The sequence below is a fragment of the Drosophila yakuba genome, chromosome 2L (assembly GCF_016746365.2).
Source record: "Drosophila yakuba strain Tai18E2 chromosome 2L, Prin_Dyak_Tai18E2_2.1, whole genome shotgun sequence".
In the NCBI taxonomy this organism is placed as follows: domain Eukaryota; kingdom Metazoa; phylum Arthropoda; class Insecta; order Diptera; family Drosophilidae; genus Drosophila; species Drosophila yakuba.
Window position 1 is genome coordinate 6,534,140 of NC_052527.2, and position 18,620 is coordinate 6,552,759.

General features: G+C 43.9%; 4 protein-coding genes and 1 long non-coding RNA gene across 10 annotated transcripts; 4 read left to right on the forward strand and 1 right to left on the reverse strand.

Annotated features, from left to right (window-relative positions):
- The first annotated feature begins 322 nt into the window (after positions 1-322).
- On the forward strand, positions 323-5,870 carry LOC6527088 (UDP-N-acetylhexosamine pyrophosphorylase). 2 transcript variants are annotated; one of them, XM_002088145.4, is made up of 3 exons: positions 323-622; positions 2,742-3,128; positions 4,445-5,870. In XM_002088145.4, exons 1-3 carry the CDS (start codon positions 562-564, stop codon positions 5,557-5,559), a joined length of 1,563 nt encoding a protein of 520 aa, XP_002088181.1. In that variant the 5' UTR covers positions 323-561; the 3' UTR covers positions 5,560-5,870. The 2 variants fall into 2 exon arrangements, with proteins under 2 accessions (XP_002088181.1, XP_015053612.1); XM_015198126.3 differs by lacking the exon at positions 323-622 and adding an exon at positions 2,148-2,413.
- Positions 5,871-6,733: 863 nt separating this feature from the next.
- Positions 6,734-8,078, forward strand: LOC6527089 (MTRF1L release factor glutamine methyltransferase). The gene is made up of 3 exons (XM_002088146.3): positions 6,734-7,035; positions 7,093-7,613; positions 7,673-8,078. The coding sequence occupies exons 1-3, from the start codon at positions 6,826-6,828 to the stop codon at positions 7,911-7,913; spliced, it is 972 nt and encodes a 323-aa protein (XP_002088182.2). The 5' UTR covers positions 6,734-6,825; the 3' UTR covers positions 7,914-8,078.
- A 146-nt stretch (positions 8,079-8,224) lies between these two features.
- On the forward strand, positions 8,225-15,904 carry LOC6527090 (RING finger and CHY zinc finger domain-containing protein 1). 2 transcript variants are annotated; one of them, XM_015198127.2, is made up of 6 exons: positions 8,225-8,887; positions 10,413-11,321; positions 14,230-14,391; positions 14,464-14,622; positions 14,948-15,226; positions 15,289-15,904. In XM_015198127.2, the coding sequence occupies exons 2-6, from the start codon at positions 10,689-10,691 to the stop codon at positions 15,406-15,408; spliced, it is 1,353 nt and encodes a 450-aa protein (XP_015053613.1). In that variant the 5' UTR covers positions 8,225-8,887; positions 10,413-10,688; the 3' UTR covers positions 15,409-15,904. The 2 variants fall into 2 exon arrangements, with proteins under 2 accessions (XP_015053613.1, XP_002088183.1); XM_002088147.3 differs by having other exon boundaries at positions 8,225-8,865.
- On the forward strand, positions 11,617-13,569 carry LOC120320588. 3 transcript variants are annotated; one of them, XR_005560117.2, is made up of 2 exons: positions 11,617-13,105; positions 13,166-13,569. It is a non-coding gene; the product is annotated as an uncharacterized LOC120320588 (long non-coding RNA). The 3 variants fall into 3 exon arrangements; XR_005560116.2 differs by having other exon boundaries at positions 11,617-13,082; XR_005560118.2 differs by having other exon boundaries at positions 11,617-13,082; positions 13,170-13,569.
- Positions 15,893-18,549, reverse strand: LOC6527091 (lysophospholipid acyltransferase 7). Of its 2 annotated transcripts, XM_039370659.1 has the most exons (7): positions 18,239-18,549; positions 18,058-18,178; positions 17,805-17,997; positions 17,441-17,592; positions 17,014-17,390; positions 16,839-16,847; positions 15,893-16,763 (listed from the first exon to the last, which is right to left on the reverse strand). In XM_039370659.1, exons 1-7 carry the CDS (start codon positions 18,448-18,450, stop codon positions 16,349-16,351), a joined length of 1,479 nt encoding a protein of 492 aa, XP_039226593.1. In that variant the 5' UTR covers positions 18,451-18,549; the 3' UTR covers positions 15,893-16,348. The 2 variants fall into 2 exon arrangements, with proteins under 2 accessions (XP_039226593.1, XP_002088184.1); XM_002088148.4 differs by lacking the exon at positions 16,839-16,847 and having other exon boundaries at positions 18,239-18,547.
- Positions 18,550-18,620: the final 71 nt, after the last annotated feature.

An 18,620-nucleotide genomic window follows, 5' to 3' on the forward strand; every position in this document is an offset into this window, starting at 1 on the left:
GTAAAACTATATATAAAGTGTAAATATTTAAATTATAATAAAACACATTTCTACAAATTGATTAATTAATTTATCACTGTTGTAATTTTAACAAAAAATAGTTAATTGAAGATCTGACTTTACGAAATAGATTGAAATGATTCAAGTGTTGCAAAAATAAAGTTTTAATATATACATTTTATTTCGTGTATTTCATTATATTTAGTCTTTAATATTTTTTGAATTTAACTGCACATGGTGCTAAGCACTTAGTATTTTTTCAGTGCTTCAGCTTAGTGCAAATGCCCACAACGGTCACACTGGCGGCCAGCTGGCTCCGCCTGTAATCGATATCGATTCTCCGCCCAGTTCTTGGGGCCAAAAAAAAATACACGGCGGTTGCGTTCGGATTGTGCATTTTCCGTTTGCCTATGTATCCAACGGTCGCACGGGCTGTGAATTAAACCACGTCGGGACTAGCACAATGCCATAGAATCCGCGGGGGACAAGGCACAATCACTGCAAAAACAATTCGCACGAAGTGGAGTGGAGCCAGAGTCGCACAGGGTGTTTCTTGCCAATATGGGTCGCAACAACTTCAGTTCGCAGCACCAGCAGACTCATGTGAGGCGCCACCGCAATGGTTAGTTGGTAAAAAAACCCACTCGAAAACGCAAACTGATAATAGTAAAGCAATAGTTGGAGCTAAGAGCTGTGATAAGGAAAAAACGGAAAGCCCACAATCACACACACACACACTGCAGTGGGTGTATGTAAACAACTTATTTGCTATCGCTGTTTCGTTCCGTTTTTGGGGCTTGTGTGTGTGTGGGGAGTGTTTTTGTTGCTGCAGGTTTTTCTGTTTTTTATGCGCACGCACACATGCAGACAAGTGTTTTGCTTCGTGGCAAAAACAACAATAAAGATCGCTGTAGCGAATGCGGAATACCCTCTAATCACGGCTGCTAAGTTTTGCGGAATATAACCCACTTAAAATGTTTCTATATGTTTTTATTATATTTATATCTATAATGATTATTCTTTTAATAGTAATATTACAAATTAACATTTAAAACCTGTTGGAGCTATAAAGTTACCTTTCAAAAAATTGGCAAACTGTTGTAAAGATTTTGAACCAATTTTCAAGCTTTAATAGGTCTCAAATAACCACTATAACCACGCCTGATAATGCAGATCTTCAATATTACTCTTTAACATTTCTGCAATAATTTATTATATACGCCACTGCTGTCAACGTAGTGGGTATTGAAACCAAATAAACCGGCCGAGCACCGACTGTGTTTTGCCATGTTTTCGTCAGTTCTTGGCTCGCCTTAATGCCATAACCTTTCCAACAACTCCCGACAGCCAGCACACTCAACTAGTTTGTAACCCGTTTATCAGGAACTGAACTACATATGTGAACTATATGAACTATGGATATGTGTCGCCCTTAAGTGTTTCCTTGTGGCTGGCGTTTCGTGGACTGTGGCACCTCTTACTTTCACTAAAACTAAAGCCCGTGTTCAGGGCCATTTGGTTTCGAATTCGGCTTCGGTTTCTGATATTTCGCTTTGCATTTGCAACACGCTGCTTGGCAAATTGGCCCAGCGGCGAAAATCCGATTGGAATTGCTGCAGCTCCAGTAGCCGTATCGCTAACAAAGCCGTGTAATCAAGAAAGCCAGTTGATACCCCCGACTAGTTGATACCCTCCCTTAAATGTTACATATTAATCGAATGTGTTTGTTAACCGGTATTGGGAATACCCGCAAGCCAGTTCGGGATTATTCGTAATCAACTTTAATTACAACAAGGTTGAGCTTATTAAGATCACTTAACAGATGGACAAGTATTTACATATGTATAAATACGAAGCAGTATTTCTAAATATAAATCAACTGTTTTAACGTGTTATCTATAAGGACTAGATTAAGATATCTAGATCAAGAATATTTAATAGTATATGTGTAATGAGGCACCTCATACCAAAGAGACTATGATTGATTGGGCCGTTGTTCAGCATGATTTCGACCCGCCCTTCAGGTTTTTACAGGGTATAGCCAAACAACTGGCATGGCCATGTTAAAACGCGGCTGCAAATACGTTAAGAGACACACGTTCGCACACATTCGCGCCCAAATACCAGATACCAATATAACCTGCACACGAGCTACTGCCATTCAGATATTCAGGCGTTCCCACAGACACAGCCAGTTGGAGGCGAAGGCGATGACGATGGCGATGGCGGTGGTGGTGGCGGAGTGACGGCTCCACTTCGAGCAAGAAAAACCACTGAGGGCGATCGCTTGGCGCTCAGTTGCGCTTTGGTTACCACGTATAACGGACCGCAACAAAGCCCGGACAACACGACCACTGTCTTTTTATCGCGTTCGCCAAATAATCAGTCAGCCAGTCAGCCAGCGGAGAGAAAAGTAAATACACACCTTCCGGAGAGCCTGTTCCATTAGCTGAATCAACAAACAGATAGCAGCAATTAATATACGGTTTCAGAGTGATCTTTCAAGATATCATCTTGTTTTTTTTACCGTGTTTCGTATTACAAATGCTCCAATTGTTGCACTAACTTGGTGCAGAAATACCACGTATTATGTGGGATTCCCTGTGATATTATCTTATCTGTATTGCTTTTAATTTACTACTTTTCAATAAGTTTGATGGTCAATTTGATAATATCTGTTAATCATATTCACATTGATCATGCGTACCAGTAACTAATATGTTGTCTCTTGATTCTTGCAGCTGGCGGTGCCACAGCAAAATCACCAAACACAGCCAAACCATCGCCAACAATGACGGACTACCTGTCGCTGCACTCGCGACTCGCCCAGGTGGGCCAGGAGCACCTGCTCAAGTTCTGGCCGGAGCTCTCAAATGACGAACGCATCGATCTGGTGCGTGACATCGAGGAGCTGAATCTGGACGAGATCAAGCTGTACTTCGACCGCGCCACGGTCTCAATGAACGAGAATGGCATCAAGCTGGACGATCGCCTGCAGCCGCTGCCCGATGGCAAACTGATCTCCATTGCCAGGGCGCCACTGGAGAAGTTGGCCGCCTACCGGGATGAGGGTCTCCTCCAGATCAGTAACGGACATGTCGCTGTGTTGCTAATGGCAGGCGGACAAGGTAAGCTACAGTTCCTCTAACGTAAAGGGAGCTAACCGCGAACAGAATATCCATATCATTGGGGAATTAGTACACCTGTGTTTAGTTGGCAGCGTATTTAAGTCAATAGTGTTATTATGGAGCCATTTGACGCACTTGAAGTGGGACAGACCTGTGTGGGTCCAGTTGGTAATGTTAAATGACATATATACTTGAGATAACTATAACTCTTCAATCATTGATAGCGAAAACGATTAGGTTATTCGGAAATGAAGCATTTTTGTTTTGAAATTTAACGATATTTGTTATGAGAACAAACATTAAGTTTTAAGGCATTTTAATGATATAAAAGAGAGTTTGCAGTCAGTATCTGTTATCTGTTATCTGAATCTGTTATGAAAGATGCCTCCTGTGATACCAAACAAGTTGAGATATTTTTATCTTGTCCCAATCGGCCACCCACCGAAAATTGCGCCTTTGCGAGCAGTAAACATAGTGTAAACTGAAGCAAAACACCAACTTGAGCATTGGCAGAGTGTGTGTGCTTTATAAAAGCTAATTAACTTGATATAAAAGTGCTCCATCGCGCTCACAAATACACGCAATCTCAATCAGCTGCCCACTCATGCAGCTGCATTGGAATTGTAATTGCAATTGTAATTCCGTTTGCAAGACAAAAAGCGTATAAAACTTAAAACACGCCAGGCCAGCAACAATTCGAAGCCATTCTTAAAGCCAGACTTGCCTTTCTCATTTTGATTGTGGCTGGGGCCAGTGCTCTTTCGATTGGAAACATTGAAATGTGGGCGGCATTTGACATTTCCTTACCAGTTTCTCGAGCAAACGCTGGAGTCCAATCACGTAATTGCCTTTTGGGAAGCCAAGAAAAACGGAGTTGTTTGCCGTTGGGGCAGGGCAATGGGACCGGAATAATCAGGTATAGCATTATTTCTTGCACGTTCAAACACAAGAAGAGCCATAAATGGTGGACCTAGATAACGATTGAAGTTCTGAGAATTTCTGGTCGGGAGTGGATGTTCCGTTTGGCGTACCGATAAGCCATAGATTAAATGTAGTCGATCATTTTAAAACCGGTAGTGGAACTGACCTTAAACAAGTCGCTTATATACATATGTATGTTAAAAAGGCGCAGACAAAAGACAACGGAAAGAGCGAAACGATGGTCGAAAAATAAACTTGTTTTTAAGGTCAGCCGGGCGAGATATAAAAATGCTGCAGTTCTTGTTGTTAAAGGGTGATTAATACATTCAGGAATTGCCATTTTGGGGCACCACATCACTTATGTACCCAACTAAAGTAGCCGTGTTCTTTTGCAGGCACACGACTTGGTTTCGATCATCCCAAGGGAATGTACGATGTGGGACTGCAGTCCCGGAAGACCCTGTTTCGCATTCAGGCCGAGCGAATCCTGAAGCTGGAGGAGCTCGCCCAAGAGGCGACTGGCAAACGTGGCCACATCACTTGGTACATCATGACGTCGGAGCACACGGTGCAACCCACATACGACTACTTTGTGGCCAACAACTTCTTCGGCCTGAAGGCAGAGAACGTGCTGCTGTTCGAGCAGGGATCACTGCCGTGCTTTGAATACGATGGACGCATCATTCTGGACGAGAAGCATCGGGTGGCACGCGCACCGGACGGCAACGGGGGTATCTATCGGGCTATGAAACGCCAGGGAATATTGGACGACATGCAGAAGCGGGGTGTATTATATCTGCACGCCCACAGCGTGGACAATATCCTGATCAAGGTGGCCGATCCCGTCTTCATTGGCTACTGCGTGCAGGAGAAGGCTGACTGCGCCGCTAAGGTCGTGGAAAAGGCGGCTCCCAACGAAGCTGTGGGCGTGGTAGCCATTGTCGATGGCAAGTATCAGGTTGTGGAGTACAGCGAAATCTCTGCCAAAACTGCCGAGATGCGCAATTCGGACGGCAGGCTGACCTTCAGTGCAGGAAACATTTGCAACCACTTCTTCAGCTCGAACTTCCTGCAGAAGATTGGCAGCACATTCGAGCAGGAACTGAAGCTTCACGTGGCCAAGAAGAAGATTCCCTTCGTGGACAACGCAGGCAAGCGGCTTACACCGGACAAGCCGAACGGTATCAAGATAGAGAAGTTCGTTTTCGACGTCTTCGAGTTCGCCCAGAAGTTCGTGGCCATGGAAGTGCCACGCGACGAAGAGTTCAGCGCCCTGAAGAACTCCGATACAGCTGGCAAGGATTGCCCCAGCACTGCCCGATCGGACCTCCATCGCCTGCACAAGAAGTATATCGAAGGCGCCGGTGGCATTGTGCATGGCGAAGTCTGCGAAATCTCGCCGTTCGTCACCTACGCCGGTGAGAATCTCGCCTCGCACGTTGAGGGCAAGTCGTTCACCAGTCCCTTCTACTTGAGGGACAGCCGCGATCCCTTGCACGGACACCTTTAAACAGGGGGCAGTATCGACGCATAGACTGATGGACGGATGGTAGTCGTTTCGGTTGTTTGTACACTTTTCGTATACCGTTTCTGAACGTTATGATTCCCAAGTTATAATTAGTGCACGGAAATTCCATAGATTTCAGTACTTAAAGGAGACTTGTAAAAATTTGTTACCTATTGTGTCCGTTGTTTTTTTCGTTTTGGAAATAATTGTGCAATCGTAATGTGAATATATACAATATATAGAACATGTAATGATATGAATATTTTAATATGTTGTAAAATACAAAAATTATTAGTACGGCCAAGCGACTTGATTTTCACTTCTTTTTGAATCAATACAAATATATTGCAGATAAACAGTAGACCAATCCCATGTGTGAGCAGGTATCGTTTCCTATTGACAAGGTTGTTAAATAGATATCAGGGAAATGTCTTATTGGCACAAATAGTACCCAATGCACTACACAGTTTTATTGGTTTTATTTACCTGCAGATGGACTAGGCACATAATAGCAATTGCTTAGCAAACAAGCCTCATTTTCTTGCTAACTCGAGTAGGCAGTTCTAAAGGAACAAGTTACTCAAGCCATTTGGGTTTCATTTGGTTTGAAGTTCGTTTGCTTAAGAGTAATCCCCGCTTAGCCCATACAGAGAATTTGAATTTCGTAGCCGGGGCTTAGAACACATTAAATATATGTTTATGATTGTGTTACATTCTGGTTTTTATAAATGAGGTACATTTTACGCCGCCAATACTTGTAGGCTTATAACCAGTTCTAATTTGCATTGATTACCGATGGACTAGTTGTAATTTTTGTAGGCTGGCAGATTATAATACTAATTTAAAATGAATATCAGTGATTTCCTACCATAAAGCTTTACTCGCTTAGCTGCTTTTCATTAAAAGTTTTTAATGAGTTACATAATATTATTTGACCGAAACCTCCACCCTTTTCATATTGTAGGTTAATACCTGCGCCACAATAAACAAAAAGGGTCAACTGCAATTAGACCGTGAATAATTATTAACTGGAACAAAGTTAATAAGAACAACATAATTATGTCGCATGTTTAAATTGTCCGCCAAAGAACTCAAAAGCTCAGCCACACTATTCCGCACTACGGTAACACTTGAAGCGTGACCACTTTTCAAATCGCCGCTGCTGGTATAACGCAAAGCTCGTGAAACGGTCACGCTGAAACAAACTGCAGGCAGTGGGTCGTCAAAATTTTGTTGTTAATCAATAGCAATTAGATAATAAGTGAAATTATGCTCAGACAACTGACACGGTCAATGGGCCTGACCTCGCGGATGCTCAGGCAGGTCAACTATGGCACAAGTGCGCCAGCTGGCACCCACATTCCCGTGACCAAGGCCCTGGAAATCGGGCAGTGGGAGGAAAAGCTCAAGGCCGCTGGCGTCGAGGACACGAAGTTCAACGTGAAGTGCATTGTATCGCATGTCCTGAAGCAGAAATTCGTAAGTATCTAACTTAAGTTATGTATCTATCTAACTAACCGCGTTTATCTCCCCTAGAATAAGGTTCCGGACTCTTATGACCAGTTGCAGTTGACTCCCGGGCAGCTGGCGGACTTCGAGCGATTCTTGGAGGCCCGCTGTGCCCGCATGCCGCTGCAGCACATCATTGGAGAGTGGGACTTCATGGACATCACACTGAAGACGTCGCCATCGGTCTTTATTCCACGCCCCGAAACGGAGGAGTTTGTGCGTCTAGTGATCGACGAGTATAAGAACGTAAAGCATGTCGACCTTCTGGAGGTGGGCTGTGGATCGGGCGCCATGTCCTTGTCCATGCTGCACAGTCTGCCGCAGGTGCAGGCCACTGCCATCGAGCGGAGCAAGGCGGCCACCGTGCTGGCGGCTGAGAATGCCAAGATGCTGGGCCTGCTCAACCGTTTCGAGGTACACAACCACACCATGGAGGAGGACAAGTACATGCCGGAGGTGCTGAAGGACAAGAAGTACGACTTGATCATCTCCAATCCTCCATATGTGAAAACGGAGGAGTTTCAGTTCCTCCATCCCGAAGTGGTGGTGTAAGTGGAGTTATACCAAAAAAAAATACAGCGCACTGATCATTTTTTGTATTTCGCAGCTATGAGAACCTAAATGCCCTGGACGGTGGTTCCGATGGATTGAGGGTGGCTCGCCTGGTCTTCGACTTGGCTTGTCGGCACCTGCGTCCGGGTGGTAAGCTCTGGCTGGAACTGGGCAACGACCACCCGCCGCTGGTCAAGACCATCATGAATCTGAAATACGAGGGCCGGCTCAAGTTTATCGCCAGCTACAATGATCAGTATAAGCGCGAGAGATTCGTCCAGATCGAGAAGGTCTAAACAGTGTTACCCCATAGAGAGGACGGGACGATATGACTTAGACAATGCAATTAGCTATTACGTTGCCCATGCATTTAGCTGTGATTTGATTTAAGACCACAATACCTACACGCTGCCCACAGACTCACCTATATAAACAGAATATATAGCGCTATTAATCCTCAAGCTTCGTCTCTGAATCTTTTGGCAACAGCCGCAGGCGGTATTACTTCACAAATGTGCCTGCATAAATTACACAATGCAATTAGCTGTAATGTTGTTCGTGAATTTAGCTGTTTGATTTATGACCATATAAGTAGCAGTATACGTACATAGTCAATAGTTTATCTTATATGTAGTAATGCTTAGAGCATTATCATGGTAACAGAATTATAAAGATCAATAGGCTAAAAGTGCAATGTGCCTATAATAACTGGGCACAGATTTAAGCAATTACGTTATGATTTATAACCAGAGGCTTACTGCCATAATTGGTGGGCTTTTAAACCATTTTATGGAGTTTCATGATTATCACAGATTGAGGATAATACTGTTTTATATATAACCCTTCTTCCAAATTATATCTCATATATCTTATATAATAGAAAAGTCAGGATAATTCAAGAATATGACCACGTTAATTATATAGATACACCTTAAAGTTACTGATTATGAAAACAGGGATACACGTCCACTGCGATTACCATAATTATGCATCCAAGTGCATGAATCCCCAGACTTGGCGTCTGAATATCGGAAAGCTTTAAGCTGCGGAGCGGATGAAAGCTCCGGCAGACGGGCTGCGGCTGGGAGCAACAAGTGGCCCCATCCAACCCATCCGCTCAGTTGGAAGTTGAAACTCGCGCCGGACGAGTCAGCGGAATCCGGGTGCGCGAGTGGAAGGCGGATTTAGATTGTCGTGGCTCTTTAATTCAATTGACGATTTCGCGGTGCGATCTTCTTCGTGTCGCTGGTGTGTGTTGTTTCACTTTCAAGTATGTGCACACCATACATACATATATTTATAATATATAATTAACAAATGGCTAAATCATAATTAAGGGCTAAGTTTTGACGAAAATCACAATGAGCAGTGAGCTCAAAAAGTGCAAAAACCAAACAAAAAAACTAAAAACACGTTAAACAAGAAATGGGTTTAAAAAACTTAAATAAATTTGCGTTTATACATATGTATGAGCAGATTTGGGTAAATGAATGAATGTATATACATATGTACACCCAAACTGCGTTTTGAAGGCGCTTTGGATTTGGATTGGAAACTTTTAGAAACCGATTAGTCAGATCGTGACATTATTTAATGCATTTGTCCGCAAGTGTGTGTGTGTGCGAGTGTGTGTGTGCGTGAGTGCGTGCGTGCGTAAACATGAATACTGAATTGAATATATTGAATACCGCCACCGAATCGAGTTCAAACTTGCGTTCTTTTCGCCGACTGGTTTTCCGGCGAGGCTGCTTTTATCGCCTTGCGTTTGTAATTTTAGCACACTTTCAATATTTATTGTCGGTTCACCGCTCTCCTTCTCAAAAAATGCGAAAACAATGTGAGCAAACAAGATTCGGCAACGATTATTCAGCTCGCCGCGCTGTGCAAATAAGAGTAACCACGAAACGATAGTGACAATACATAAATGTACTTGCATACGTATGTACACATATACATACATATATACGTAGCTGGTAGTTGCTCCTTTGGCGTTAGCAACTTGCAACACCGACTTGCAGCATCAAGCAGCCGATTAGCGAAAGTTTTTGCCCAGTCGCACGCCGGTTATGTTAACAAGTGTGACTGGCTGTTCCTCCCCGCATTTCCATTCATCATCCGCACCGTGTGCCAAGCCACTGCGATTCCAAATCCGAATCCGATTCCGAATTCGAATCCGCGGAGCTGTGAACGTCGTTTTGGCGACCTGCAGGCTAAGCAAGCGATTTAAATGCTACCGCTTACATGGCACAAGGTTGCATCCGCAGACAGCAGCGGCCAAGATAGTAGCACTAACGGATATTCGTACTGAGATTCAGAAAGGGAGTAGTATCATTCAGTTTACAATTTATTTGATATTTGGTATTTTTTTCAAAATTAACAGAAATGGTAAATAGTGATCCTTAGTGATCTTATATTTCAGTGGTACAGTCACTGTTTTATTTTAGCATTTCTAAGATAAACTTACTATTACCGTACAAATCCCATCCGTTCCTAGTGCTATTTTCTTGCGCCCCACTGTGCGGTGTGTACAGTGCGAGACGTCTGACAGAACGGAGTGAAAATCAAGATAGTCGTTATCTAGTTTAGATGGCCTTTCGCAGCCGGGGTACTGGGACTGGGAAACATTGAAATGCAAATACGCCGCCTCGGTAGTTTCTTTGTGTGTCAAACATTGTGTGGGGATGGATAACCCGGCTTAGACACTGAACTGATCGATCGGTGTGTGAGCCATGGCGTACTTACCTGCCACTTACCCGGTGTACTTACCACTTTCCCACACTTTTCAATCGCTCCAGCCAAGTGCCACCACCTGTGCGAGCCCATGGAATACACAAGGATGAGCTGGGCAAACGAAAGTTAGTTGCGATCGCGTGAAAAGGGAAACCAGACATAGACACTCAGATTTGAAGTGCTGCTCACGTCGCGGAATCGGATACAAAGTCTACATGTGGCACAACGACAGCATCGGCCAGTAATTTAAATGCTACGCGGCAGCAATTGAAAGAGCCAGCAATTAACAAAGACAACTGCAGATACATATATATATATAGATAGTTAGCTCCTGCAACAAAATGAAGAACCGCCAGCGAACGCGCCGAATATCGCTAAATGAAAACCACAACAAATACATGGGCAGCGCCGGCATCGATGTACAAATAGTTACCAATACAAAAGAGCCCAATCAAGTCAATTTAAATTCATCGTCAAAGCTGCTGGCAACTACAGCCACGACGACCTCAGCGGAGGCTGCTCTGCCCGCTTCGCTTCCACTTGCTCCGATAGCGCAGCAACATACCCATCCCCATCTCCATCCCTATCCCCATACCAATCCCCATCTCCACCAGCAATACCAGCAACACCAGCTGATTATACCGCCCTCAACGATGACGGGCAAGTATCATCCAGCGCACGCCAAGCTGCGAAGATGCAAATCGACACCGAGTCTCAATTGCGATGCCATGGCGGAGGAGCCCATGGAGGAGGACGAGCACCATCGCATTTCCCCATGCTCACGTAACCCCGCCACGGAGGCTCAGCAACATGCAGCACAACCATCGCGTATCAGCAGCAGTGACGGCAGCTGCAACAGCAACTGCAACAGCAACAAGTGCAGCAGCAACATGAACATCAGCGGGGCCCAGCCAACAACTCCGGACTCATTGCGCTTCGGATGCGCCCACTACAAGCGGCGGGCCATGTTTGTGGTAAGTGCAACAAGGAGTCCAAATCCAATCATATCAGCTATATCAGTCAACTGTGGCCAAGTTATGGCGAAAACGCCGATTGAAAATATCAGATATTTTACACCATTTTTTTTTTTATTTTTTGATAAAAAAAATCCGTTTTTTTTCGATAGCAGTAAAAATAGTTGTCCAAAAGTGGAATGCCATACCTCGTTGAATTCGTAACAAAATTCCCTATTCATATATGTTCAAAAAAGGAAATGCTAATTTTTTGCCATTTTTCGCATATTTTAATGATGGTACCCCTTATCGAAAATGTAAAAATTTGTCAAATTTTTATTTTTCGAAAATCAAAAAAGTATGGATAGGCATAGTTAGATATGTTTTTTAGCTGCGCAAAACAGTCTTTATTTTAGCTGTGTATCCATTTTTGGCCAAGTTATGGCCAAAAAAACCGATTGAAAATATCAAATTTTTCACAATTTTTTTCTCGATTTTTTGATACAATATAATCTTTTTTTTAGTTGCCCAAAAGTGGAATGCCATACCTCATTGAGTTCGTAACAAAATTAGAATGCTCTTCAATATCGAAACTGCTCCTTCTTACGTATCATGCATTTATATGATAGGGGATAGTTCAATTCTTGGGTCAGCAGATAAAGAACTCTGTAATTGGAACCCCTATGTCATAATTAAACAGCGGATTACCAATCATTTGTCGTTCATCAGATGATATGAAATGATCTTGTGAAAACAGTAAGAAAGCTAGTGAATTTTCCACCCATTTGGGAACTTTTCATGAAGTTTATGATGGCGCCTTTGAAAGGCATTTCTGTGCTGTTCGTCGTCTTTTAATTGGAAGTGTGTGTGTGCTGCCTTTCTGAAAATGGCCATTTAACCTTTATTTATTCGTTTCTAAACAAGCAGCACAAATAAAGTGTCTGAACTCTAAACAGACACCTTTGGCAAAGATTCTTTTGTGTCTGCTGTAATTCGCATTCAATTGGAGGGCATTATTTGGCGCCATTTGCACGCCAATTGTTTGGCTTGTGTGGACAGCTTGACGATGTCCGGAATGTGAGTGGACCCACAAATCCGAAAACTAACTGCTCCGGTTCCGATCCGCAGCACCAGGAATTCTCATTCTCGGTGGGCAGCTGCCCGGAGGCGAGTGGCCAGTTAACACCTCCATTCTCCATTCATCTGGGCAAACAATGTGTTTGTCTTGATCGTTTGGCTTTGGTCAAGAAATTATGAGGTATCTAAAAATGGTGTGTGCATATAAAGCAATCGTAGCAATAGTATATTCAGGTCTTTACTCTAACAATTAGGAGCCAGCAGACATAATTATCGAGAGGTGATAAGTGCAGAAGTTTGAAAGGTGGTAACAGCAACTGCATGCTGGGGAAAGTATTACCATTTGACATGAGGTTCATGGGCCAAAGCCATCGCAGCTGCAATTGATTAGGCAGATTTCAAAAATGGTGGCCTGCAAAGAAAGTATTTAAATATTTATAATTCCTCCAGTTTGGCATATTCATTTGTTATTGGAAAGCAACTCGTTTGAATAACTTTCAAGCCGCCACCTTACATTCCGCGATATGAATTGTTAATTCCACAAATATTCATTCTTATGCGCTATTGCTTTATAATGCTTTCCAAAAAGTGTCACGTAGATTCGTACACACTTCAATCTGTCCCACATTTTATAAAATCCGAATGGTTTTTCGAGGTTTTTTGCTTTTTTGTGTACACGACTTACACCGCGAGAAATTCGGAATGGTGAGGGTTTGTGCACTAATGAGGTGCCCATTAACTGTTGAACCAGGTGGGTTATTTTATACTCAAATATTTATTTTCACCAGACAGTGCGTGAAATTAATGTATACACGCCTGTGGACTTAAGCTCAATGCTGCGAGCCGTATGTGCAATCCCAAGTGGATTGGAGAGCTGGAGCAATGCCCCTGGTTCTGGATATCTGGTGTGGATATCGTCTGTGCCAGCGGATCTTGTATCAATTTGTCTTAGAAGCTGGCTTTTATTTGCCAGCTTTGTTTCGGGTTGGCTAAATAAATTTGAGATGTCTGGAGCTAGCCAATTGCAGATGCAAACGCGTTATAATACGATCATTAGTGAGGCAAAGCAATGAAAGCGGGGGGAAACACAAAGAAACCGGATTCGAAGACTCTTCTCCGGTTCTGTGTTACTTCTACTTCAAGTGTTATCATCATCGCAGCAGAGTTGAAATAAATACTTGTGTACGAAAAACTGTTGTTTAAGCTATAAATAATTCTCAAAGATAGTGGAGATAGATGTGTGCGAGGCTGGGCGATATAAATAGCTGGTCGTTGGCTGTTGTTTGTTGGCTGTAACTAAGCCGAGTTCGAGGGTGGACTACATTACACAAGATAGTAAAGGGTACCCATAGTAAGGTAGCCCATTTCTAAACTGCCTAGGAAATACAAACCTAGTCGATGTGATACAGTTTTGGTGGATCCATAGGCTTGAGGAACAATATGAGCAATATCGACAAGCGAACCAATTAGCAGCCACCTAATTAGCCAACACGAGTATCTTTGGCATCTTGACAGTCGCATGTGGATTCACCCGCTGATTTGATTCGAAACCCAATCCCAATTCAAGTGCAATGTTTATGATAATGCTAAGTTATTGCCTTTTGGCACACTGGCGTCACTACTCAAGTTTAAACAACCATTTGTTTTTAAGTCGGTTTCCAGGCAGATTTCCCAAATTAGCAGCTCGATTTGGTAGTGAGGAGTCGTGCTAATTGCCGCTTGATAATGGCTTCGCTGGTCCTTGGCTGGGGGAGTACTCCATCCGAAGGCGGCGGGCAGCAAAAGTGGAATTTTTTGAAACTAATACTCTTCGATTCTGATTTGATCGCATACCTTTCTATATCCCATTTAGACCCCCTGCTGCAACAAGTTCTACAAGTGCCGATTTTGCCACGACGAGAACGAGACGCACCACTTCGATCGCAAAACGCTCACCGAACTAATATGCTCCGAGTGCAATACGCGGCAAACGGTGCGGGAGCAGTGTGTGAATTGCGGAGTGCGATTTGGCAAGGTAAGACATCTATCTATATATATCTATATATCCTAGCCTAGTTCTAGTAATATCATTTTGCTGTAATTACAGTACACCTGTCTGATATGCAACCTCTTCGACGATGCGGACAAGCAGCAGTACCACTGTCACGGATGTGGGATTTGTCGCATTGGCGGCGCCGAGAACTTCTTTCACTGCGAGGTGTGCAACATGTGCCTGCCAATCCAGCTGAAGATCGATGGCCACCGGGTGAGTTGGACTTTGATTTGGCACTCCATTTTGGCCTGTTTGTGGGAATGCTGACCTCCGCGTTTCGAAAGCAAATCAAAGAAACAGCCAGCTGGCTGGCATATTAATGTTTTGTCAATTCATTACCGAAACCGGTTGCCTAATTGCTATACATAACGATCTGAGATCTGTGATCTGCGATCTGCGATCCAGTTGAGTGGATATGAATGTCAAATGTGTTGAAGGAATAACTTCGTTAATTGGCAGCAGCATGTGGACACACATTTCAGGCACCGAAATGGACCAATGATAAAACCTTATTAATTGCCTGTCTATTTCGCTGCAGTGCGTGGAGAACATCTCGCGATCCCACTGCCCCGTGTGCCTGGGCGACATCCACACCTCGCGCATACCCTGCCACATTCCCGACTGCGGCCACCTGCTCCACAAGATGTGCTTCGACCAGCTGCTGGCCTCCGGCCACTACACCTGTCCCACCTGCCAGACCTCGCTGATCGACATGACGGCGCTGTGGGAGTACCTGGACGACCAGGCGGAGCGCATGCCGGTGCCCCTGAAGTACGAGAATCAGCGGGTGCACATATTCTGCAACGATTGTCACAAGGTACGACTATACAATGCTTATATAAATGGCTCTTACCAATTCTTAACAACTTCATGTTTCAGACTTCAAAAACCAAATTCCATTTCATCGGACTCAAGTGCGTCCATTGTGGTGCCTACAACACAACGCAGGATGTTAAGCGCCGCCTGTCCCTGGTCACCGATGAGCCATCCTCGGCGTGATATCCACATCAGCATCCGCATCCATATTCGCATCAGCAACAGGAAACCTCTTGCCATGCTACCCACATCTGAAGACACTGATTTGTTAGCTCAAGACAACACAACTGAAATCGAAACGCATTGAATTTAGATCAAGTTCGAGCTGGTATCGAATATAAACCTTACAAAAACACAAACAAAAGGCTCACTAAATGAATTGGACGTGCTCCGAAACCCCAGTAGATCTAAAAGCAATCAATTAAGTTTAATGCAAATAGTTAGTTTCAATCGTAATAGGCATTTAAAAAGCATTATATCTTAATTGGCTTTTTAAACCTATTGGGGATTCCAGCACACCATTATTTTATACACAATTCACACATTGGTAAATTCAAATTTTCACTCGAATTTTAAGTATTCTAATTTTGCAAAAATTATTTTGTGTAAATCTCGAATTTCTCTGTACACATTGAAAACTCCGTTACCACAAATAAAAAAGTAAGCGTACAAAAAGCAATCTTTAGTGTATTTCCGTTTATATAATTAAGAATTCCTATAATTAAGAATTGAATGATCATATCGGGAATTAGTAATTATATAACTTTTGACTCCATTTTCATTGGCTTTGGTTAAAATATATACCTATAATTATCTTTTTTTAGCAACTTTTAAGCATCTAAGTCTAGATTTTGCTCATATTAATATCATCACCTTCCCCAAAAGAAGTTCGGATGGAAGCGGGTAGAAGGCGTAACAAGACCACTTTGTACATAATTAAATTGGTGACTTATGTAGAGAACAACATCTCCCTGACGGAAATTCGTTTGATCATCATAACATACAATTTTCAGGAAGAGCTTTTCCATTTTCTCCCACAGAATATCTATTGGAAAACTCAAAGGAAGTTTTGTTTGAATTGAAACTACCAATTAGGAGTGCTGTTGCCAACAAACTGCACACTCTACTGCGCCTTCTCCTTCTCAACTGAAGCGGCGATTCCGTCTCCGCCAGCGGCTTTCTCTGCCGCGCGATTCTTTCTACGTTCGGCCGCTTTCTTCTGACTGGTAAGGTAAAACCCTAACGCTGTCATCACCGCCCAACTGACGTATCCAATGTGATAGACCGAGCCATAGAACCGCCAGATTTTGCCAAAGGAGGAGAGCAGGAAGGCCTCGCCCAAGTAACTGAAGGCGAACCACTTAAAGATCCAGAAGATAACATCGATTATCCGGCGGCTAGTGCCGGTGGCAGTTCTGCGCACCAGCTTATCCCACATGTCCTCCAGGGAAACGTAGAAGGGTGCGCCCATGATGCAGAAGTAGTGTCCCGGTCGGAATCCGTGCCAGTAGGCAGAGCACAGCAAAGTGGCGCCAGTCCTAGGAATATCACAAAGGCGAATTAGTTAGTGGAACATTGGCTAAGATTATAGTTTAGGTAACTACTAGGAATACCTGCCAACCCTGCGATCAGTAGCAAAGGGAAAGAACAACAACGACAAGAGTAATACGAGAAGCAAGCAGTAAAACAACAAAAACTACAATTCTATGAAATAAGTTAACATTTAAACTTCGACGTGAAGTAATCAACTGATTAAGTTTCATAGAATAACCATACTGTAAAACGCACCTGTATTTCTTGCTGGGGAAGAGCTTGTACACATTGACAGCCAACCAATACTGGACGCAGACATTCCAGTGCTTCATGCCCTCGCGGAAAGTCCAGCATCTTTCCACCTCCAGAACCCTGGTGTTCACGATCGTTGTGAAGTTGTAGGTGTGCTTCTCGGCGTCCCGCTTCAGGTGCTGATAGCGTTTCCGCGGCCCCTCGCCATTGTTGGGATCCGACTCATCCGGATAGGCTCCAAAGCCGGCCATTGTGCAGACACATTCGCTGAGGGTCAGTCCGGTGTAGATGCGAGCTCGGAATGTGAAGAACGTGGGCCACACGTACAACAAGCGGTACACAAAGGAGCGATCGTTGAAGAACTCATCACTCAATGCATACTGAAATGTAGTTAATTTAGCTATGTTTGGCGCTGTGCTTAGGCACTCACATCCAGTGGCCACATGTAGTTGGTTGCCAGGTATAATGCGCAATAGAAGACAGCGTATTTGAGCTTGTCCAGGGTGGCTTCAACACTTGGCGCGTGGGTCTTGAACGGCATCTCAAAGTAGTCCCTGTATGTGCGATACCGATAATAGGGACCTGCAATCAATAAACATTAGTGGTTTCGCTTAAAATGCAGATTTATAAGTAGATAGTATAGTACACATATTGAAATCGATTATGTGCATGTGTAAGTAACGATTTACAATCAGCAATTGAATTGGACTTTGGTATCTAATTGCGTTGCGACTAGACAGACTTTTATAATGCTTGTGGGTAGGAAACTAGGTTGAATCTTGCCCGATCTTCACCTGTCAGAACTCCTATGTAGTTGAAGCTGTAGTGCAGGATTTCAGCGGCGCTCAAGGTCTGCAGTTCCACATCGTAGTCGGTGATCTCGATTTGGCTCTCCTGATTCACATCCCGTTGGTCGTTCTTCTTCTGCTCGTCGCGCGCCTGCAGGCGCTTCCAGGCGGCCGTCTTCTCGAAGGCAATACCCGAAACCTGCCGGCAAAAGAATGGCGAGTGGAGTAATGGCAATGATTAGATGGTTATGCAACCCACCTTCAGTGTAAGTATCATTTGTATCATGTTGGTGTGGCCGGGAATGCCTAGGTAGAAGTCGAAAATGCGAAAAAACACCAGGTAGCCAAACATGACCGCAAAGGTGACCAGGTGACCCTTGCTGGAAGAAGAAGCAGTAAGGTTATGGGCCGTTGCCAGTGGCTCCAGAATCCCAGCTCACCTCGGGTGCACCAGGAGCACGGCGGCCGTGCCCAGTGCCAGGGAAACAAAGCAGTGCAGGCTGTGGAGCCCCGAGACAATGACAACCACAATAACGCCCAGCGCAGTGGACACCAGCTTGCGCTGGCCTTCGTCCGCGATCTTCTTCACATAGCTGCCAGCTCCGATGCAGGCCAGCAGGCAGATCACGTAGATGACGTCGTCGATGCTCATCCTGCAGTGGATACTCGATCCCCCGGCTATTGATTTTTGATTTGTTTTATCCGCTCCGCAGAGGCACTGCAGCCAGTGTTGCCACACATATGACGGGTACCTATCGCTTAAAGCTGTTTTCGCGATATTATTTACTACTCATAATTAATATTCTCAAAAACATTTATAAA